Source organism: Zootoca vivipara, chromosome 3 (genome assembly GCF_963506605.1).
Source record: "Zootoca vivipara chromosome 3, rZooViv1.1, whole genome shotgun sequence".
NCBI lineage: Eukaryota > Metazoa > Chordata > Lepidosauria > Squamata > Lacertidae > Zootoca > Zootoca vivipara.
The window spans coordinates 12,046,502-12,070,693 of record NC_083278.1 but is presented as its reverse complement, the minus strand read 5'-3'; the positions used below and the strand labels follow the sequence as shown (position 1 = coordinate 12,070,693).

Genomic DNA, 24,192 nt, shown 5'->3' with positions numbered 1-24,192 from the left:
GAGAGAGCATTTTAATTTTGTTGCTGTTTAATTTTTTAGTGTGTTTTTAGCTGTTTCTATTTTATCTATACACCATCCTATCTGGGGAAAAGGTGGGATATAAATAAATGTAGCAGCAGCAGCAGCTCAACAAACAACAACAACAAACAACAACTGCAATTCAACGATGACAAATTTAGTGATTCATCATCAAGAGAAAATCAACTCACTCCTAGATTACAGTTTCCAGAACTGAAGCTTCAAACCCATGTTTATTTTTATTCTACACATTCAGTTTAAGGACAAAGGTCCACTGCATTTTTTTTAAAAAAACTTTGTATCTGCATTCAAAACTGTATCCGTATTTGGAAGATCAAATCTCTGCCTTTCATTCTGTTCTCAGGAGGAAGGAAAAGTCCAGTCTATAAAGCATCTTCAAACACATTCTGCTCTCGGACACCGACTCTCTAAAGCTGCAATCCTATACCCAGTTCCCTAGGATTAAGCCTTATGGAACTTACTTCTAAGTACAGGGTTTGCTGTGAATGTCTCTGTCAGAGGCAGATGGCATGGTGGGGCTGTGCCACTTTCCTGACCTCCCTCCAGCTGAGTTGCTCTTGAAATATCAAAGAATTGATTTCTATGCTTCCAACCACCTGTTGCTCCTCCTCTGTTTGTCCCAGCTCAGGGTACAGCTGCTACAGAACCTGCTTCCTTCCATGCAAACAAGAGTCCATGCAAACAGTGTGCATGTTGAAAGTCTCCACCCCAAAGACTCTTTAATTCCCAGAAATGCATTAGCACCAGAGCAGACTTAACATACTATTTCCACTAGGATGCTCTGGCAGAGGAGTGAAGCAATTGTGTGGTCTCTGTGGTGCAAAAGTGGCGGTAGAGCCCATCTGGCACTCCTGCAGGCAAGCGTGTACCACTTTACCCACAGCCCTCCTCTTCTCCATACCAGTATTCAGCAGCAACTCTGTCAGAAGGAGGTCTGGCGAGGGGTGCGGCTCCAACACACTGCCCACTAATGGGTTTTGTGTCAGTCACTGTCCCACAACAGGAGCTATCTTCCTGTGGTGGGAATCTGGAAGGATTCCAAACACCAACCAGGAGTGACATTTGCCTTTTGGTATGGCCCACTGAAATCAGTATGCTACTGCAATAAAGGGGAAAAGAGAAACTTGGTTTATAAACTCTATATACAACATACTTTTTCTTACTGTCTTTTTTAGCTGTTTTCTCCAAAACCGCCCTCCGACGCAGGTAGTCGTTTTGGATTTCGTTATACTTCGTGGTATGCTCTTTTATAAGATCCGTGGTTTTCTTGTGGTGTTTCTTGACAAGGTCCTTCATTTCTTTGTAGTGCTTCTTCTGAAGTTTCACAAATGCTTTCTGTTGCTTTAGCTCCTCGATAGTTTGTGCTTCGACCTCTAAAAAATAAGGAGAGGAAAGCTTTCTTTGTCACTATTGCTTCCTATGGGCATGAAATGAAAGGCTGTCATCGTGTAGCCCCCATCGGAGAATTTGCAGGGCCGCATCACAAACCTGGATTTGAATGAAGCCAGCGAAAGAGAATACAGGTTGCACAACAGCAGAAGCATTGGAACGAGAAGCAAGGGACACACAGAGAGGGGAAGTGTGGTTTGAAACAATAACAGAAGTTTGAGTAAAGCAGGGATGGAGGGCACTGAGGGGGAAATGGCAGTTTTAAGCAAGAGCAGAGGTTCCAGTAAAGCATGAACAGATGGGCACATAAGGCAACTGTGGTTTTAAACAACAGCAGAGGTTTGAATAAAGCAAGGATGGAAGAAAACTGAGGGGGAAAGTGGCAGCTTTAAACAATGGCAGAAGTTTCAGTGGAATGGACAGGTATGTTATTCATAACGACTGGTTTAAGTTAACTTGCTTTTAATGTTGCATTTCATCAGTAATTTTTTTTAATGAACATTTTATATTCCATGTAAAACACTCAGGAGTTAAGGATGATTAAGTGGTTTATAAATCCTGTTGAATAATTAAATAAATAGAATCAGGTTGCACTTCCTTCACACAAAATATCATGTATACCATCCACATGTTTCTTACCTGTCAGGACACTCTGAATCAGATCTTCTGTTTTTGCTGGAGCTTTCACAGAACCTAGATGTAAAATGCCATCAATAGTCAGTTGTTTGGAAATGACAAATATATGGCCTCAAAGCTATAGGCACACAGGTTTCCTTTTTAAGGTGAGAAAGCAACCTTTAAACCATATCTCCACGTCCTCCTATTTCATGGAAGCTGCCATTGCTCCTCATTTTACAAAAAAAGGCAGTGAAACTTGTTTGATTAGTCATACCTGGCATACCTTCATAGATGTGTCTATGAATACTGATTTGAAATCCACCTGCCCCCTGCCCCCTGGATCCCACAATCCTTACTACCTCATTCACAGGTAGTAAAGCGAGAGGTTATTTCAGAAGTTTGCTAGATCAGGTGAATAGGGTGAATGGGGGAGTGTTTCTTATGAGTCTTCTTAGCTGTAATAATAGTGGTAGCCCTCCAAGCAGCTATATATCATTATTCCTTGTCCTTCTTTGCTGCTGTTTTTGCTACCATCACCTATTTCACGCATTGCCCTTCTCATTCATTCATCCAATACAATCACTGAAACTAAACTGCGCAAAAACTGAACGGAAAACAAATAAAACTTGGGTGGGGGGTTGTGCATGAAATCCAGATAGAATATAGTTGCGATGTGATCCACAAGCAAGTTCAGGACCCTCAAATCATGTTGATCTTCTGAAAAAAAAATGGGGCAAACGAATTCCTCCATAATCCTGAGTGCCTCTCAAGAGGCTTCTCGTGAGTCTAAGATACAAAAGTATGTCACATTTCAACCTGCATTCCCCTGTTTTCCAAAACTCAGAAGAGTGAAGATTGTCTATTCCTTACTCATTTTCTCTGCAAAAGGAAAAGTAAGAGATGCAAGAAGTTCAACTTGCCAGTGGTTGCCTGCAAGTTTCTGAGCACAAAATCTACTGATTAGCAATATGGTGAAACTGATCCAAATAGGGCACGGGCAAAAGCACTCTGCAAAACTGCATGCAGTTCAATGAGCTTCATGACTGACAGGGATATGAACCTATGTTGCCTGATGCAACCAGTGTTCATTGGGGCTGATAGGGCAGGAGGCAGGGAGGGTAACAGCAGGTGGAGCCAGAGGTGAAGACAGGAAAAGCTAATTAATTCTAGTTTTGGCCCTATCCCCTCTCTGTTGAGCTCTACAAGGGCAACAGTGAGACTAAGGAGGAGGAATCTGACAGGCAGTGTCAGCTCCTGGCCTGCTCGTAAGAAGGCAGGCAGGTGGGGGCTGGTTGGAAGCAGAGAGAGTGCCCATTTGCCATAATGGTCCAACTTCCAGCGGATGGAACCCAGTTTGTTACACTCAGTTGGAGCACAATAATGTATACAGATAGCTAGCATTCTTCCACCAGGCCTTTCAGCAATTGCAATGGAGCTGCCAGGCTACATGGGAGGGTAGCAAAGGAGAGAGATTTTGTTACGGGTGTTGTCTTTCAAAAACAATCCAATACAAATGTACTGGTGGGTTTTATGTATCTCACAAAAGAGAAAGCGGAGCGGGGGGGGGGGGGGAGAAAAAGGGCTGGCCTAATTTCTATTTTGTTCTAATAGTTTTTGAACACAAAGAAGTCTATTCAGCTGGGTTATTTTCCCTATAGAAAGACACTATAAAAACGACACAGCACAGTCTAGTTCTTACCTGGTGTTGGTTGGCTGGGAGTAACCTGCGTGGATGGTTTTGGGGTGAGGGAGGTGGTGTAGTTTACTCCATTTTCAGCTGGTGCTGGCTTGGGTTCAGTGTGAGCTTCTGAAGGAACATCTCCCTGTTCCGCCTGACAATACAAAACAATTCTCATAAATGTGCAAGGAGGCAAGCAATCTTATAGGAGACATGCTACACTTAATTCTGGTTATTTAATTTCTATACCACTTAATACAATCTAAATATCTCTAAACAGTGTACAGAAAACTAAAACAACAAACAAACAACTTAAACAAAGTATTACAAAACGACACAGTCACAGAAATAAAAGTTACATGAATATCAAGTTACTAAAATATAAAAAAAACCATTATCAATTCGTTTTCCTTTTGACACATACTTCTGAGATTAGGGTACCTGGCCAATATCTTGTACATGGATTCCACTTCCAATGATGTACAACTCTCTACCCTTAGCCAGTAGTATTCATATGCTAAGATTTAATCGTACTGCAAACTTGCTGGGGGAGTTTGTACCGTACCTGGCACAAAGTGACCCTAATTTACCTTTCAGAAACAACTTACAAAATACCTCTCGTGCTCTTAAGAAATAGCTGCCATTAGACTTTGGCAAAAACGGAAGCCTAGAATTAATACTGGAAATCTCACGCTGCAGTCAACAATACACTGCTGTATTATTACAACTTTTTAGGAATAAACTGTCCAGTATTTAAATATTTCTATATACACCCACATAGACCCACTTAAATGTATGCAAATGATAAGTCATGTTTATTCACCCATAATCACAATTAATTAGCCCCAACGGTGGGATGCTGCAATAAAAACACTTATTAGGGTCTCTTGTATCTAGGTCTTTCTTGAATGACTTATGCTCCTATTTTATATTCCCATCCCCAGAAGACAAGGTCTAAGCCCTCCAACAAGCAGAGGAAATACAATTTCTGCATGTAGGTCTCAGTACCCCACTGATTAATAACATTGTACTATGCAGATATAAATATAATCTAACAGAACACACCAGTCACCACCAGTGAACTAAACATGAAAAAAAATTACTGCTCTGTTCTCCCCAGATTAATGTCCCAGAAGTCTGATTACTAATTCACCCCCAAGACACATGCATTATTCCCAGGACAGCTCACCCATAGTTATATTCAACAGTTAGCCTATGTAAGCAGTACCTCTAGCCTTGCTGCATGCTCAGATTAATGTGCCTGCATCGCACAAGCTGCTTAGGCATTCCCCACAACCTTTCCTTCCTCACCAGCACTCAACGCCCATGTTTAGAGCGCATTCTTTTTTACTACACGCGAATCATCTCAACAGTCGTTTTACTAGTGGCCCCAGCCATCAAAATGCATCACCGATTCCCATTGCACAAATGGAGCGGCAATGGAGGCGCACAGTCTGAGAGCGCCGTTAGGAGCAATGCGCAAATGTAAGAAGGGAGCACCTGTTGCCATGGAACCTCACTGGATTAGTTTCCCAGGCAGCTTCAGTAATAAATTGATTTGGCGGGTGTGTGAATTCTCTCCCTAAAACACTTCAACATTTCAAAATGCGTTACAGGTTCAGCAGTGGGGGAAGAGTTAAAAAGATTATAGCACAAATACATTACGCTGAAAACGTAATGTACTCCATACTAGAAATGAATTTTTCTCTGCACCAGTTTAACTCTTCAGAAGCTACAGAACGTAACCAGGCTCTGAACATTATTGTATATCCCTTACCCATCTCCGGCACACAGTGAGTGGCAAGAAGGTTTTGCTCCCTCTACTTGGTTATGTTTGCAAGCTGCTTACTTCCCTGGACAAATTTATAATCTAATTGGATTTGTTTCCAATGGCGTTGCCTCTCAAAAACAAATGGCAAAATGACTTCCAGTCTGGGTGCGCTAGAGGACGAGTCGCAAGAGAGCTGGGCTCTGCACCAACGGGCCAGCTTTTTCCTCAGTGGGGGTCCGGAGGGGGGGTTTGGCGCCGAAAAACCCACCCCGTGAAGAGGGGGGAGTACGGGTCTCTCCCTGGAGGAGAAAAGAGAAGCGTCGAAAGGCGGAACTCTGTCCCAGCACTTTCGAGTGGAGAAGACGGAGAGGAGCCAGGGACGCCATAGATCGATCGGACCCACTGAAAGGCGCCCGAAAACTCGCAATAGCGAGCACCTAAGGCACACCGGCCAAAGAATTTGGAAAGCTACCGACCTGAGAGAAGGAACTGAGACTCTACTAAGCTGATTTACAAACTCCAGGCGGCACGATAAGGTCAGTGTTTTATTTGCGAACGCGGAGAACTGTTGCTGGTTGTGAGACTCTCCCGGGACTGTGTGAGCGTTAAAACAGCGGAGGCGGCACGCTATGAGGTGGGGGCGGACGCGGACCAGAAGGTGGTTACAGTAATAAAAGAATAAAAAGAAGGCTAAATCCACCTAAAGGGGAGAAAGAACTTGACCCCCCATCGGGGAGAGGTTTAAAATAGAAGTAAAGACGAGAGAACAATCGGAGACGGACAGAAGGCTTAATTGGAAGGAAGAGAGAGGGAGAGAGGTGGGCGGAGGAGGAGGAGAGAGATTGTTAAGAGGAAGTGGAGACCCAGGCCGTGTAAGAGCATGCTCTAGAGAAAGAATATGGAGGGTAACATCTATAATGGCGACTGCTGAAACGCTGAGTCATACCTTCCGCCTCCTTCACGGAAGAGCTAGCAAGGTTTGAGCAAAGTTAAACAAGCCCCTTTCAAGAGAGGGTTGCCGTACGACACCTGCTGGGGACAGCGAGTTACAGCAGGGGTAAGAAAATAAAATGAAAGGTTTTTAAAGTACTGTTCCCATATCTTCCCCTCAGTCAAGGAACCCCATGGACTTTTAAGTGAAAAGGAGAGGGGAACCCCCACTTGTGAAGAACGTTTGAGAAGGAATCCTAATTGTGCATACTCTACTTTCCTTCTTTTCTCTCAATATAGTCTAAGTTTCCACAAATAAAATGGGAAGTAAGAGGATACAAGCACTGACAACGAGGAGGCAGTCAACCTCCTTAGATAACGAAGCTCTGTCAGACTTAAAAGAACTCATAACAGAGATGAATAAGTCCTTAAATGAGAAGTTGGACTCAGCAGAAGTTTCAAATAAAGCATTAAGTGAAAAAATGGACTCAGTGGAAACTAAGATTGAAAACAACTCCAAAGTGATTACAGAAATGACCAACCAAATTAAGGACTTATATGGGAAAAACAAGGAGTTAGAGAAAGCAATGAAAGACTTAAGTAGCAAGGTGCATAAACAAGAAGAAACCATAAAAAAATCGTCTCAGTGAACAAAGAAATAAGAGATTCAAAACAGGAAGAAGATGGAGAGAAGCTTAAACTCAAGAAAGCCCAGGAGGACTTAGCAGACCAGATTGCTATGTTAGAAATGAAGCAAAAATCTTTGTGGTTAAGGATGAGAGGGATAAAGGAATCCCCGAATGAGCAGATTGATGAAAAAATTATCAGAGAACTAGCAAACTGGCTTCAGGTTAAAGAGGACGACCTGCTTCTCGACATAGAGAGAATCTACAGGACTTGGTCAGACAAATCTAAAAATAAAAAGGGACCAGGAGACTGCGTGGTCATTCTGAACTCCTGGCTACTGAAAGATAGAATATTACAGAAGAAGAAACAAGTTGAATTTACAGTAGATGGGAGGGGGGTGGCCATTTTTAAAGAAATACCGAAAAGGTTTCTTCTTAAAAGACAGAACTATAAGGTCCTAACAGAGGCCCTTACAAAGAGAAACATTGGATATGTTTGGGAGTTCCCCGAGGGTTTGACCTTCCCCTACAAAGAAAGAAGAAAGACGATTAGATCAATAGAAGACGCAGAGAAATTCATGCGAAGACTCAGGAAAGAAGCAGGGGAAGAGGAGGAGGGTGATGGGGAAATTGAAGAATGAGATTGAATATATAGATGAATAGGAAAGAATAGTAGTGAATTTAAACATGGTAAGATGAAGTAGGGGAAGAAAAGGGAAGTGGTTTTTTTAAGATAATATAAATTGTTTCTCTCTTTTTTCTTCTCTCTCTTTTTGATTGGGAGTTTGGTTGTATAATTTACTGTTCTTATTTCCCTTTTTCTTTCTCTCTTTCCTCTTCTTTCTGTATTATCTCCAATCCCGGTGCCTCTCTACACCCCTTGATTTTGGGAGGAGGAGGGAGGGAGTAAAATTTGAAATCTGTCCTAATTGGTTCCTGATTCGTTGCCATATTTAAATTTGAAGTAAGAAGAGCGTTAGTTTACAGTATAGAATAAGTGGGATGCAACCTCTGGAAAATTAAATTGGGTAATTTTGTATTTGAAATAATTGATCTGTCTACAAGCATTATTACTATTATCATTATTTTAGATTATTCAAAATTTGTGTGGAATTATTAATAAAGAATGTCTCTCAAATTAATTTCATGGAATGTAAACGGATTAAATAAGAAATCAAAAAGAAATAAGATAGAACACCTGCTAAAGAAAGAATCGTGGGATATAATGTGTTTACAGGAAACACATGTATCGCAAAAACATGAAAGAATTTTAAAGAATAACAGATTGGGGAATGAATTTATATCTGCGGATAAAAAGAAAAAGAGGGGAGTGGCCACCTACGTCAATACAAAATGGAAAGCTGAAAAACTATTTCAGGATACCGAGGGGAGAGTGGTAGGTGTGAAAATTCATCTAAGTATAGGAAAAGTAGTAGTAGTTAATGTATACGCCCCAAATGATTGTAAGGTAAGATTTTATGAAAATGTTGGGAAATTAATTGGGGAATATGTGGAAGATGAAGAAATCATTTTAGCAGGGGACCTGAATGGTATAATGAAAGCAGAGCTAGACAGGTCCAATACAGGGAGAAAAAGGGGAGGTAAATTACCGGAAAGCTTCCGGCATTTAACATCAAATTTTGGGATGATTGATATTTGGAGGGAGCGGAACCCTGAGGTGAAAAAATTTACACACTATTCCGATGCAAGGAAATCATCAGCCAGATTGGATGCCATTTGGGTAACAAAAAATTTAGTGATGAAAATTAATAAATGTGAAATACTAGCAAAACTTATTACAGACCATAACCCGGTTATGATAAAATTGGAAGAACAGGTAAGACAATGTAGGAGGTGGAGGTTGGATGAAACAATCCTGAGGGATGAGATTTTTGTGGAAAAAATTAAAGCTGCATTGAAGGAATTCTTCGCAAATAACATAAAAGACGATATGAGTCTGACAATGGTATGGGATGCCAGTAAGGCCTTCTTAAGAGGGCTTTATATACAACAAAAAGGAAGGAAATCAAGAGAGAGGAGAGAGAAGATAGAGGAGGTAAAAAGGAAAATAGAGGAAAAGGAGAAAGAATTGGGGGAAAATCCAAAAGGGGAAAATTTGGCAACCCAACTAAAAATTCTGCAGAAGGAATTAGAAAGTGTAGTAGAGCAAGAATTGGAGAAGAGAATAAAATGGAATAAACAAAGAGTATTTGAATTCGGGAATAGAAGTGGGAAGTTTTTATCTTGGCAATTAAAGAAAAAACAAAATGAAAAAATTATAACAAAAGTAAGAGAGGGGGAAAGATGTTGGACCAAACCGGAAGAGATTAATAAGTGCCTGGTAAACTTCTATAAAAACCTCTACAAGAAAGAGGAAGGAAATGAGGTGGGAATATTGAAGTATCTAGAAAATTATAAAGGGGAATCAATAAGGGAAGAAGAGAGGGACATTTTAAATAAAACAATATCAAAGCAGGAGATCTATGCAGCAATATCTAAATTGAAGGTAGGGAAATCCCCAGGCACAGATGGATTGGGGAGCCAACATTATAAGATTTTTCGCGAAGAACTGATAGAGATATATCAGAAGTTGGTAAATGACATCCTAAAGGAGGGCAACATCCCACAGTCTTGGCAGGAGGCGTTTATAATTCTATTGCCAAAAGAACAAAACGAGGAGATCCAAGTGGCAAATTTCAGACCGATCTCGTTGCTAAATACAGACTACAAGATCTATGGCATTATCATGGCGGAGAGATTAAAACAGGTCCTGAATAGAGTAATTGGACAAAATCAACAGGGCTTTCTGCCAAAAAGGAAAATGGCCAGTAATATAAGGTTGCTTCTAAACATAATTGAATTTTTGGACTGGCACCCGGGGAAGAAGGCGGCATTTGCGTTCTTAGACGCAGAGAAAGCTTTCGATAACCTGAGATGGGAGTTTATGTTAAAGGTAATGGGAAAAATGGGAATAAGAGGGAGCTTTGCGAAAGGGATCGAGGCAATCTATAAAAAACAAGTAGCAAAATTAATTGTGAACGGGAACCTGTCTGAGGAATTTGAAATCGGTAAAGGAACCAGACAGGGGTACCCGCTCTCGCCCCTACTCTTTATAATGTCAATTGAATGCTTAGTAAATGGGATCAAAGAAGAGGGCGAGATAAAAGGAATCAAAATAAAAAAATATACACATAAGATAAGGGCCTTCGCAGACGACATTATAATAATGTTAGAAGACCCGATGGAGTCGATAAATAAAGTCAAACAAGAATTGAAAGAATATGGGGAGGCTTCCGGATTTAAGGTGAATGTTAATAAAACTAAATTGATGGTTAAAAATATAAGAAGGGAAGAGGCAGAAGAGTTAGAAAAATTGGCAGGGTGGAAGATAGTCAAAAAGGTAAAATATTTAGGTATAAATGTAACCCCCAATAATATTAATCTATTCGAAGATAATTATTCTAAATTATGGAAGGAGATTAAAGAGGATCTAGAAAGATGGGGGAAACTAAATTTATCATTTTCCGGAAGGATAGCTACAATAAAAATGACAATTTTGCCGAGGGTCTTGTTCCTATTCCAAATGCTCCCAATATTAGGAAAGAAAAGCACCTTTGAAGAATGGAGGAAAATTTTAAGCAGATTCATTTGGGCAAAGGGGAAACCCAGGATCCAATATAGATTGTTAACAGATGCGAAGGAAAGGGGGGGATGGGGGGTCCCAGACCTGAGGTTATATTACGCGGCGGCAAGCTTCTGCTGGATTAAGGATTGGCTCACGTTAAAAGATCTGGAACTCCTCGAGTTAGAGGGATTTAGAAACATCAAAGGGTGGCATGCTTACCTTCTATTGGAAACCAAAGGTAGTCAAAGAGAATTTACGGACCATATATTTAAAAAATCATTATTTCAAATTTGGAATGAATTTAAAGGGTGGGTGGAGCCCCAAAGTGCATGGTGGGCGTCTCCGGTGGAAATGATGGTTGTGGGCAATCTTAGAGGGTTGGAGAAGTGGCCAACCTACCAAGAATTATTGATAAAAGAGGACGACCAATGGAATCTAAAACCATATGAGATGATTAAGGATTATTGTATGAGCTGGCTACATTATGGGCAGGTCCAAAGCATCTTTAAAATTCATAAAGAGATTGGCTTTCCGGAGAAGGAGTCTAAATTACAAGAATTAATAATAAAAAACGACAAAAAACCACTTGGGAAGATGTACAAATTTTTATTAGAGGAGGAATTGAAAGATGAGCTAACCAAGAGTGTGATGATAAAATGGGCCATTGATATTGGGAGACCGATATCAGTAAGCCAGTGGGAGAAATTGTGGAGAGTTGATTTCAATTTCACAGCATGCATGTCAATCAAGGAAAATATTTTAAAAATATTCCACAGGTGGTATGTTACGCCCGAAAAAATAGCAAAAGTTTATAAAGCAGGGGATGGCAAATGCTGGAAATGCAAAAAGAAAATTGGAAATTTCTATCATTGCTGGTGGACATGCCCAGAGGTAGCTGATTTTTGGAATAAAATTTATGAAAAGTTGAAAAAATTGATGAGATGTACGTTTGAAAAAAGCCCCGAGATATTTTTGCTAAGCCTAATCCCCTCTAATATACCTAAAGATAGAGTGAACATTATGTTATATGCTTGTGCTGCAGCTAGGATTCTATTGGCAACGAGATGGAAAGAAGAGGCAATACCCACGATTCAGGATTGGCAGGAAAAATTAATTGAATATTTGAAGATGGCGAATTTGACAGCTATAATTAGGGAAGTACCCAGGCAGAGAATCAGGGAAGAATGGAGATATGTACAGGATTATTTGGAGAAAGAGAATTTAGAAGGTAATATACTGATGTGCCTAGAATAAATAAATAAATTACAAGAGGAGAAGCCGACATAAGTTTTTAGTAAAATGTTAAAAATTTTGTTAGAATTTGTATGGAAATAAGAGATACAGCAATGGAAAAATAATGTATTTAGGGACGCGTTTCGTAAATAATAGGAGGGAAATTTTAAATTCCCTTTTTTTCCCTTTTTTTTTCTTTTTTTTCCTTCTTTTTTTTCTTCCCCTTTTTATTTTTATTTTTTCTTTATTCCGGGCTTATGTATTATTGATTTGATTTATGATTGAATATGCATTTTTCTTATATTATTGGATTCATGTTTTTTTTTTTTTTGTATCTTTAATGTATTTCTCGTTTTTTCGTGTGTGCTTGATTTGGGATTTTGTATTTCTTTGAAATTACTTGAATAAAGATCTTTTTAAACCTCAAAAAAAAAATATGGCAAAATAAGATTGCTGCTACTGGGTTAGCAATCTTGGGGCTTATTCCACTCTTCTGAAAAAAAAAGCTATCTGGCAAATAAGGCTCCTTCACCTGACACTGACCAGTTTCTAAGGCTAGGGAGCAGCTTCTATTAACAGTCTTCCTGGTGCCCACTGCTCGTGTCATACCTAAACATTGGCCATGCTGGCTAGGTTGATGGTAGTTGGGAGTCCTACAACATATAGAGGGCACACTCCTAAAAAGAAATTGATATCAGATGCAATTGCCTCTAGCTGCTTCTGAATCCAGCCCATTCCTTTCTGCCCTCGCACTATGAGAAAACCTGTGGCCAGAAGGAGATAGGATTAATAAACACAAAGCTGAGGAATGGAACACTGAACTGTCTTCATTCAGCAGCTCACCCAAAAGTAGTCTGGGGATTTTGACTCCCCCCTTTCCGACCTTTGACACTGAAGGGACTTACAGGAAGGGACAAACACAGCACACAGCTCACTGATGGATCAGTCAACGGCTAACATTCAGGAAAGTGAAATGGATGAAAGAAGAACAGCTACAATGACTTAATAGGATCTGGGTTGTGAGGTGGTGTGGATAAGATAGGCAATGTGATGTATCAGAGAGGATAGAGGCTTGTATCTGTATTTCATTGCTTTAGAGAAGCCACCTTGGGATAGAAATACAATGATCACTTAGCTGATGAATAGATGCATCCATCTCTGTGGTTATTTATTACAAATATCATTCTGCCTGGGTCCAAAATGCAGTTTCTTTGTGTGTGTGCATGTGGAGAAGATGCTTATACAAGACTTTCTCATCTGCTCCTGACATGCAGCTGTTTCAAAGACAGAGGAATTGTTTGCAGAGGGATCCCTCACCTGGCACTGAAATACAACTGCATCTTAGGCCACACAGCAGATTTATCAGGCATTCTAGCGCACTTAAGGCACTAAGCTAGGGACTTGCATACAGTCAGAAGGACGGTTTATTTGAATGTGAAATCTTAGCATAGATCAGGCTTTCAGACAATCACAAATCTATCACCATATTGCAAATATGCTTGAGCAAAACTGCAAAGTGGCCAAGCTGAACCAAACATTCTGCTACCTGATATGTCTTTATCCTCTTCTACTCCATGGCCTTTTTGCTACGATTATTTTTGTTGTGGTACTGTGACATTTGCAAAAAGCAGATGTGAAAGGGGACAAAAATGGGGCAACAAAACCAGAATACATCATTCAGAAAAACATCCATTATTCAGTCAATAAATAATTTTGAATGAGCCTGGGTTGTTTGCCTTATCAAGAATACAGTATTGCTAACCAGATGGGCCGGGCAGTGTAAATCTAGATGTATATCCCTTTTCCATATGTGGAATTAATATTTAATATTGAAGTCCCAGATTTGTGTGAACAGATTTGGCATTAATGGCAGGGGGAGTGGAGGGTGGGTGGGTGTGGAGACTGAATCACAGCAGATCTATCACGGCCAAACTCCCTTTTCCATTTCCTGATGGCGTTGTGCTATCTGCAGTGCATCATCAAAGCAGTCCCTCTGCTACATTTCTTCAAGCTCAAATTCTCACCTCTTTCCGGACTTCTTCCTCATCCTCCAGAGTCAGTGCTGCCAACTGGTTTGCTCTCTGCTCCATTAAATTCACATATCTGATAGGGTTGGATAATGCCTCAATAACATCTGGAAATGAAACAGGAATTTAGAATCAAACTTTGATTTGGTTTCAAAGGGCTACATATATCTATCTGTTTTACAGATATGAAACAATTATTTAACAACCCTAAGGTTGTTCTTTGCATTTATAATAAGAAATCAACATAGACTAGTATCATTAAAGTTTTCCTTGAAGAAAAACAACAGCAGCTGGCTGTGTTTTATTATCTTCCGCCATACTGATAGGACAAATCTATACAATGAGACTCTCAAGTAAGTGTGCATACCCTTGCAGCCTAAATCCGCAAGCGACACATGGTAGACTAAAACATATCCATAGCACTGATTATGAGAGGTGGAGTGCTATTAATATTATATAGCCTCTTTAAGGATAGAGCCCTGAGAATACAACTCGCAAAGAACTCTTCCAGATTCTCAATTTGCTCTGGGATTTGGACTCAGATCTGCCCAGTCTGATCATCATCAACTGTCTATTTTAAAATAGACTACATCAGTATTCTAAAAAGAAAAGGCAGTGCTATGGAACTAAAGAACACTGTGTGGAATCATTTAAAATTACAGCGGTAACTGTACATCATATTGGATGATGGACAGCAACTTCTTACAACACACATTACAACTTCTTGATAGCTAAAAGGTAAAGGTAAAGGACCCCTGACAGTTAAGGCCATTTGTGAACAACTCTGGGGTTGCGGCACTCATCTCGCTTTACTGGCCGAGGGAGCCGATGTTTGTCTGCAGACAAAACTGCTAGGTTAGCAGGAGCTGGGACCGAGCAATGGGCTCGCCGCTGACCTTCCGATCGGCAAGCCCAATAGGCTCAGTGGTTTGGATCACAGCGCCACCCGCATCTTGATAGCTACTGGATGTTAATACAACTTGTTACTGCTGATCAGTGTATGAACTTTATATAATTTCAAAAACACACACAAAAATGTTCCATTTGATGCCCAGGGATTTTATAGTTACCTGCATAAGTATCAGGTACGTAATCTTTAACCTCTATGTATACAAATATGGCTGGCAATGTCAAGGGCTGATTCCTTTCATTCCTCAGGCAGATATAGTGATAGCCTAGAAAAGAAAGCAGGACAAGGTCAACAGTATTTTTATAATTGACCACTGCAGTGTAATAGGCATAAAGGTGACCCATAAGGTGCTGGAAATGAGCCAAGGTCCCTAAACATAGCATCCCACTCTTTAGCAATTTCCCTGACATGCTTCATTATCACAGATACTCTAACAGTGGAAGGCAGGGAGTGCTTGTAATATTTGATGCAGAACTTCCACCCTTAATCAATGTATGTAGAAACAGGTATGGCCTCCACTGCAAACAACAGTTGTGAAGAAACCCCTGAAAAAAATATGGAAAATGTTTACTGTTGGAATGACAAAATACTAGGGAGCATACACCTGGGACTCTCGGAAAATAGTCTGCTTCCTTAGGGACCAGTTTTGGAGCTTCCCTTGGGATCTATGTTTATGCGATAGAATACTAAAGACAGAGTTAGTGCCTTGGCTATGCCTGCTTGCAGATTTTCAGTGTGCTTAAAATAAAGAAACACTCTTTTTTGTGTCACGGAAGAAGAGTATATGGAACTCTTGGAGGCAAGTCATTTCAGTTTCTCTGCTAAAATCCTGACTATATTTTAACAGCACTATTGGTCTATTACAAGTCATTTAGTAAGAACTAGGCATGGCCAAGAGCCCCTAATCTCTCCCTGTTTTAAATTGGGGCCATAAGCAAGACTAGCAGCAGGAATGGACGAGGTGTTTGAAACAGAGGGTTGGTTCCCTCCCTTCCCCTTTGTCTACTTAAAGTCATGTTGGTTTGCAGATTGTTGAGAAGCAAAATGATGTGACTTCATCAGCCCTGGAGATAAGTCATCCCCAATTAGCCACGTGGTTCAGAGATTAAAAAATAAATAAAGTGAATAAGAAGCCCAGATTGCCCTACCTGGTCGAATTGCTGATACTGGCAATATCCGATGACCAATGAATTTCCCTCCTTCTTCATAGGCTGCTATCCTCAGACATGCCAGGGAAGGCAGAACAACCTAAATAAATATATTTTTTGGGGAAAATATTTAATGTTTTCTGACACACCTTGTGCACAAAGCAGGAAAACTGAGACACCCTGTTCAGCAAGTTAATATTGGTAGTAATCTTACATTGTTCGCAGTGCTGCAACAGTTCATTCCTGGGTGAATTACGCATGGCAGTTGAAGTAGCATGATCTGCAGATCTCAACTCACTTCTTAAATATCAGAAAGAGCTGGTAACCAGGACATTGCTACCTGTCACACACTCTTGCCATCACCATATATTTATCTTTCTCTGTGTCTCTTAGCAACAGGTGTGATGTCATAGTAGTCCTCCTAACTAGGCAAGCACATATATCACAGTCCATCTGGCTATGCTTTGATAAAAACTGCTCCCTTTCCAGAATTTCAGCCTCGATTGATGACACACAGGATCTTGGAAACCCTACAGCTGAGTGCTTCTAGATATTGTAGAACTGGAGATGGGTAGAGGGTAGAAACCATTGATTCAAAATTCTGGGTTCAATAAGCATCCTCCCCCACAGAAGTATGTGCCCTAGACTTTCATATGACACATTTGGTTGGGGGCGCAGGAGTCTGACCGATTTTGAGGAGCAGGTGAGTAACGTTTATAAGATGGGATAGTTCTCGCAATTGGACTGTTTGCTTTATTTTACACAGTTGCAATAGGATCTTGCTTTTCAGGTCAAATTTCAACACTTGTTTGCTTTGACAAATAATCTACCATAAACTTATACAAATAGATTAAACATGTCATTTGCTACGGGTTTTCTTCCTCCATAATCCCTTTTATTATTAAAAGCAAAAAAGAGACGTGGCAAATTTTTCTTTCCCTATGTAGCACCTAAAAATAAACTCATTATATATTGTCTCTCCAGAATTACTTTTAGGATTACTGGGGGTGGGGCAGGACATATTTGCCTTCTCATAGGGCACTTTTCACATCTCTATTACCTGATGTGGTGGCTAAGGCAGAACTTCCCAAAATGTTCATGTTGGTGACACACTTTTTAGACCTGCATCATTTTGCGACATAGTAATTCAGTTTTACCAGCAACCCGGAAGTTAAACTAACCCCTTTCCAGCCCCGGGAAGAGTGCAGGGACACACCTACACACTGCAGCTGACACACTAATGTGTTGCGACACACAGTTTGGAAAGCTCTGGGCTATGGCAATGAGCTGTGATCCAAGCCATTGCTACTTCATCTCAGCCAGCTCATTCTCTGGGCTGCAGGCAACCTCAACCTCTGCACACACACCCCTCCAATCTGCAATATGAGGATGGTTATACATGCCTGCTTAGCAGGGATGCTGTAAGGATGGCAATATAATTCCTCTGAACACTTGAAAGTGATATGGTTGGCTTAGTTTTACCTACATGCTGAGCCACTGAATGCTTATGAGATCTTTTATTCTTCCCCAAGTATTCTTTAGCTGAAGCACTCCCAGCTTGCGTGGCTTTGACTTTCATGCAGGAAGTTGCTTGCCCATGATTATCACAAGGGCATTGTCCTTGCAAGATGTGGAGTGAAGGGGTTATGGCAATCAGCACTGGAAACACTTGGTGGCAGCTGTGTTTTCTCACCATTTACACACAGGCAGACCAGGGCTCCACCCCTATGGATGATGGTGGAGTCTCCCCCTTGAGGAAGAGGAGGTGATGGCAGAGCAGGCACTGGGCCGGATGTTACCTGGTTTTCAACATCGTGATATATCATCAGCTGACTATAATGATGTACTGATATATCAAATGGGGAAGAAATGGAGGCAGTGAGAGATTTAACTTTCTTGGACTCCATGATCACTGCAGATGGTGACAGCAGCCACGAAATTAAAAGACGCCTGCTTCTTGGGAGAAAAGCAGTGACAAACCTAGACAGCATCTTAAAAAGCAGAGACATCACCTTGCCGCCAAAGGTCCGTATAGTTAAAGCTATGGTTTTCCCAGTAGTGATGTATGGAAGTGAGAGCTGGACCATAAAGAAGGCTGATCTCCGAAGAATTGATGCTTTTGAATTATGGTGCTGGAGGAGACTCTTGAGAGTCCCATGGACTGCAAGAAGATCAAACCTATCCATTCTGAAGGAAATCAGCCCTGAGTGCTCACTGAAAGGACAGATCCGGAAGCTTAGGCGCCAATACGTTGGCTACCTCGTGAGAAGAGAAGACTCCCTGGAAAAGACCCTGATGTTGGGAAAGATTGGGGGCACAAGGAGAAGGGGACGACAGAGGATGAGATGGTTGGACAGTGTTCTCGAAGCTACGAACATGAGTTTGGCCAAACTGTGGGAGGCTGTGAAAGACAGGAGTGCCTGGCGTGCTCTGGCATAGCTGTTAAGTTCTCCCTTTTTTGAAGGGAAATTCCCTTATGCTGAATAGGCTTCCTCGTGAGAAATGGGATAACTTTACAGCTATGGTGTTCTGGTCCATGGGGTCATGTTGGACACAACTAAATGACTAAACAACAACAACTGATATATCACAATGTCCAAAATTGCCTAGCTCTACTCCAGACCATTCCTGCATGTGCGAGTCAGAGCAAGCCCCCATATCACTCTGGTTCCCGCAAGCTGGAGCTGTATGGGGGCTTGATCAACTGAGGGGCGGGCAGCCTGGCACCCACCCAACCTTCAGCAGAGCAGTTTAAGCAAGTTGTTTCCCTGGCTTTGGCTTGCGTGAGCCAGAGTTTGAGGGGAGGGGGAGGCACTCTGTTAAAATGCTCCACTGAGGCGTAGGCAGCTGTGTGTGAGCTAGAGATTGCGGGGGGGGGGAGACTTGATCAGCTGAGAAGTGGGCTTCACTAAAATGCCCTCCTCTCAGCTGATCAAGGCAATTTGAGCTGGCAATACAGTGGTACCTCGGTTTAAGTACACAATTGGTTCCGGAAGTCTGTACTTAAACTGAAGAGTACTTAACCTAAAGCAAACTTTCCCATTGAAAGTAATGGAAAGTGGATTAATCAATTCCAGACAGTCCGCGGCGTACTTAAACTGAAGCGTACTTAACCTGAAGCGAACTTTCCCATTGAGAGTAATGGAAAGTGGATTAATCCGCTCCAGACGGGTCCGCGGAGTACTCAACCTGAAGTGTACTTAACCCGAAGCGTACTTAAACCGAGGTATGACTGTACATCACAGCTTCCCAGCCACTGCCAGTGCAAGCAGGCAGACGGGAGTGAGGTACGCTGTGCTGGTGGAGGCCGGGGAGCTAGTATTGCCAGCTCAAAAAGTCTGAAACCGGTATCACGGTTTGAACGCCATATTGGTTTCAGACTGTTAATCATAATATTGCCCAGGTCTAGCAGGCACTGCTCTCAGGCACTGACTCAAATGGAACAGAACTGGGGCAAAAAGGATTTCACCTGCCCCCCCAAATTAATTTTCTGAATTGAAGAGCAGCAACCAATAATACGATAAAGTTTTTTTTTTTTCAGTAGAGGAAACAAGAACGGCAAACCTACTTTCTTAAACACGATGGCTTCTTCTTCCCATACAGGATTCACTGCATTGCCTTGAGACGGCTTGGTCTTGAGAGCTTTTCGCCTTGTGTCCACCGGCAGACCAAACATGTCCACTTCTACGTAGGTCCCGACTTTTTTGTCCGACAGCAACTGCCCAGAAATGATCTAGAAATGCAAGGATTGGGCATTCAGTGGCAGTGTGGCAGATGGCCCAGTACAGACTGGAATGTCTCTAAAAACTAAAGCCTCGATTGTGAATCTAACACAGCCAGACAGCGGGTGCTGGGGGATGGCTGGTCCACACTTTGGTTTGCATGAAGATGCTGGTTATATTGAAGTGGCACCTAGGGCCACTGTGTTTCATGGGACTGTGGTACTGCCTCTTGGACTGCTGCAACGGCATCAGTCTCGCCAGCCGTAAACTCATCACACCAGCACTACCCTATAACATGGAGGTAGTGGTTTATACAATTGGCACCTTTATGCAATGCCAGCTGGGCTGTGAACATGCCTGGTGGCCCCAGGTGCTCCTGAAGTTCAACACTTGGGGGCTGCTGGCATTATGAACTAACAACAGAAAGCAAAGCATTATAAGCCTTTATAAACCTCTGAACGTTGAGCTGCAGCTCAAGAACAAATCTGTTCAAACTGGACTGTGCATGCACAAATGTAGCAATATTATCTGTTGAAAAAAAGAAGACTTGTAATGCTACTTAGGGAACGAGGCTGCAGTAGATGGCAAATATGAGGGGAAGAGAATCGAAAACCTAAGATTCCCCTCACATTTTTCATTGTAAAAAGGAAAAACATCCCCACAACCAATCAACTCGAGTTGAGAATAAGAAATAAACAATAAACCTTTTTTAAAAAAGTCTCCATGCTTTTATTTTTTCTAAGTTGATTTGGACTCCAAGGCTTTAATAATTAATATACTATTTGCGTAAACTGAATACTTGGGCTATTTTTTTGGTTTACACAATTTTGTACCTTTTCTCTGTGGTATAAATTATTTTCTACAAGATTATCTGACAACAGGAGAAGTTAGAAGTTTTAGTTACACTATTTTGCTTGTCAACTCAATATTGTATGTGTGTAAAGGTAAAGGTAAAGGGACCCTGACCATTAGGTCCAGTCGCGGACGACTCTGGGGTTGCGGCGCTCATCTTGCTTTACTGGCCAAGCGTACAGCTTCCAGGTCATGTGGCCAACATGACTAAGCAGCTTCTGGCAAACTAGAACACGGAAACACTGTTTGCCTTCCCGCTGGAGTGGTACCTATTTATTTACTTGCACTTGGACATGCTTTTGAACTGCTAGGTTGGCAGGAGCAGGGACCGGACAACAGGAGCTCACCCTGTCGCGGGAATTCGAACCACCAACCTTCTGATCAACCTTCTGAGGCTCGGTAGTTTAACCCACAGCACCACCCGCGTCCCACTGTATGTGTGTACTTCATAATAAAAAGAATGTTTTAGAGTTGAAAGGGATCACAAAGGTCATCTAGTTCAAGCCCCTGCAATGTAGGAATTTTTTGTGGGTCTCAAACCCATGACCCCAAGATTAAGAGTCTTGTGCTCTACAGGCTGAGCTCTTTAAACCAGCATAGAGTTTGGGGCTTGGCACAAAACCTGCTTAAAAGCAGAACACAAGCTGGAGTTTGTGCCAAAATCCAAAATGGGGCTCCAACTTAGAAGTACTGTACCGGTATTTGAAATTCTGCTAGCATATTCTGTGGAGATAGCTAATAAATGGTATAAAGCTGGAATGTGGGAGTAATTCTTTCTGGACAAGGGCCAGAATTTGTGCTATATACGTATCTCTGAAAAATTACTGCTTTCCTATTCTTCTGTGCTTGCAGTCCCAACACACATAAGAAAATTGAAGCTTGGCCAATTTGCTTCATTTATGCTAACCATTTTCTCAGTTTCATGGCCTCCACTCATACCATTTACTATAATCACAAGACAAGGTTCGCTGGATAGGGAGACACAGTAGAGGATAAATGTTTCGAAAATGCTATCACTTCAAATTTACAATTTGTAAAAGGGCACCATGATGGTTTCTCTGCAGATCGCAGCCCCCACAACTTAGGTTATGGATTATTTGCGGCCATTCTGACAAGGGGGTGGGGTAGGAGATGGGGAAATGGGTCTACAAGTCACCATATTTTGCTATGCGCGCCCAGGGAGTAAGGCATTCTGGCCTTGTTGCACTTGGTGAGTAGGCTCAAGCCTTCTCAGCACCTTCTCTGACATTGACCTTAGGTCAGGCTTAAATCTGTTTTTAATCTGTGATATTTTAATGTGTGTAGGAAGCTGCCCAGAGTGGCGGGGGGACCCGGACCCGGCCAGATGGGCGGGGCATAAATAAATAAATAAATGAATAAACAAACAAACTGGAAGGAGACTAGAGTGAATACTTTCCCTTTTCTTAATTATTTTATTTATGATTTTCAGTTTTAAACATTTTGATAATTTCACACTCATTTTAACGTTTCAAAACTCAACTTCCTTCCCCTTCTTTCTGTGGTTCCTTAAATTTATTTTTAATATTGTTTGCACATCCAAATTAACTTAATTTACTCATTTATCCATCTACTTTATATACTGTTATAAAACAGCAGGTTATTACAATAATCCTGCCAATGTTATTATCTGTTTACAGTTTATTTGCAAATATTCAATAAACCATTTCCATTCTTTTATAAATAGGTGTTATGTACTGAGCTGAATCCTAGAACAATAGGATTCAGAATCAGCGGGAGCTACCCAATCCAACTCCAGGTGGAAGTGAATCCGCAACCTGATTGGCCTGCTGGAGCAGCCAATCAGGCGGCTGGCAGAAGTGAATCTGCTACCTGATTGGCCTGTAGGAGCAGCCAATCAGGCTGCAGGCAGAAGTCAATCCACAATATAATTGGCCCACAGGTGTAGCCCTGAAGTAGCCAATCACGCAAGGCCCATTGTGTAAATAATGTATATAAGCAGATGGTTTGGGGAAAAGAGCCATTCGTCTTTTCTCCTCCTCCTTGATGACTATGAGCTGAATAAAGAGCATGAAATTCACTCTTGACTCCGAGTATATTTCAATAGTCTTTTATTTTCCACATATGCTGTTTTGTGCTTCTTTCATGGCCTGTTCACACAGTGAACATCCCAGGCTGTGCTTCACCAGGAAGACGCCCAGAGAGGTCTGTCTCATTCTAGGGGCTGCGTGTGCCCCCCGGGCATGTTCCGACAGGGGGCAGGCTGGGCACCCCACCATTACTCTTTAGGGATTTCCTTAGAGTTTGGGCATCCTTTGCCAGAAGAGCAGCTCAAGTAGACCATTATTATTATTATTATTATTATTATTATTATTATTATTATTATTATTATTGCAACCGCTAATGATAGCAGGACCTAAGTGAGCATAGATGCTACTTCATTTGTCATACAGTATTTCTCCCAGCAGGTGACATGTGTCTTAATGCCATTATCCTCACATGCCAACTATCAGATGAGTATTGTAATGAAGCTGTGACTTGACTTTGCTCCCAAGCGGCGCATCAGCTCCCTTTTCCTCCCTGCTGGTTTCCTGTTTAACATGCATGGAAATGGAGAAACCCAGTCAGATGGGCGAGGTATTAATGATGATGATGATGATGATGATGATAATAATAATAATAATAATTACCCCTGGTCACTGACTCCGATAAATATTAAAAGAAAATATATTGCCGTCACAACTCATGCAGCACATATGCATTTCTTAACTTGGGGATTCGAACCCAAGTCTGAATCATGGCACAAGAAGTCATTCTGGTGCTTAACACTCAACATCCACATCATTGTGACAATTATTCCATTAGCATACATACCTTCACAGACAAGGTGTTTGCTACTATTCCGTCTACGATACCTTCGCTAAACGGATCAAAGTGCTTGTCTGGTCTTCTCATAAATTCTGGTTTTAGTCTGTACCCGCTTTTGCCATTATATTCATACATTCCCATATTTATTTGCATAGACAAATCTAAGCGGCAAAAAATAAAACGTTTCATGGGACAGGTCAAACACAGAAGTTTCTTTGTAGTTCTAGCACATTTACAAAAGAAGAATCCTGAAATTCCACTAGAGGTCTCCTTTCCTCTTTATATGCACATGATTACCATACTGAATTCTTACACGCACACACACATATAGTGGTACCTCGGTTTAAGTACACAATTGGTTCCGGAAGTCTGTACTTAACCTGAAGCATACTTAACCTGAAGCAAACGTTCCCATTGAAAGTAATGGAAAGTGGATTAATCCGTTCCAGACGGGTCCACGGAGTACTTAAACTGAAAGTACTCACTGAAGTGTACTTAAAGCGAGGTATAACTCTCTCTCTCTCTCTCTCTCTCTCTCTCTCTCTCTCTCTCTCTCTCTCTCTCTCTCTCTCTCTCCATAAACTCATTCCACATATGCTGTTTTGTGCTTCTTTCATGGCCTGTTCACACAGTACTTTTAAAACCACACCGTGGTCATCTATAAATATTGGATATATAAGGTGTAAACTGTTCTAACAATAGCAGCATCCGAAGTGCAACTACCACTGCAGACATTACTGTGACTACACTACTAATGTCCTTGTTTTACACCTTATA

At 41.4% G+C, this 24,192-nt stretch overlaps 1 protein-coding gene across 6 annotated transcripts in view; it reads right to left on the bottom strand.

Moving 5' to 3' along the window:
• PLCB1 (phospholipase C beta 1) overlaps nucleotides 1–24,192 on the bottom strand; it is a 441,431-nt gene that overhangs the window by 75,282 nt on the left and 341,957 nt on the right. For 5 of the 6 annotated variants that reach the window (XM_060272415.1, XM_060272414.1, XM_035110112.2 and 2 more), the window contains exons 19-26: nucleotides 23,422–23,576; nucleotides 19,563–19,727; nucleotides 15,995–16,094; nucleotides 15,007–15,111; nucleotides 13,934–14,043; nucleotides 3,746–3,878; nucleotides 2,068–2,121; nucleotides 1,193–1,412 (exon numbers count right to left, since the gene is read on the bottom strand). In XM_060272415.1, coding sequence (XP_060128398.1) covers nucleotides 1,193–1,412; nucleotides 2,068–2,121; nucleotides 3,746–3,878; nucleotides 13,934–14,043; nucleotides 15,007–15,111; nucleotides 15,995–16,094; nucleotides 19,563–19,727; nucleotides 23,422–23,576 — 1,042 coding nt within the window. The remainder of the gene's footprint in view (nucleotides 1–1,192; nucleotides 1,413–2,067; nucleotides 2,122–3,745; nucleotides 3,879–13,933; nucleotides 14,044–15,006; nucleotides 15,112–15,994; nucleotides 16,095–19,562; nucleotides 19,728–23,421; nucleotides 23,577–24,192) is intronic. The other variant, XM_060272417.1, reaches the window with a different exon arrangement.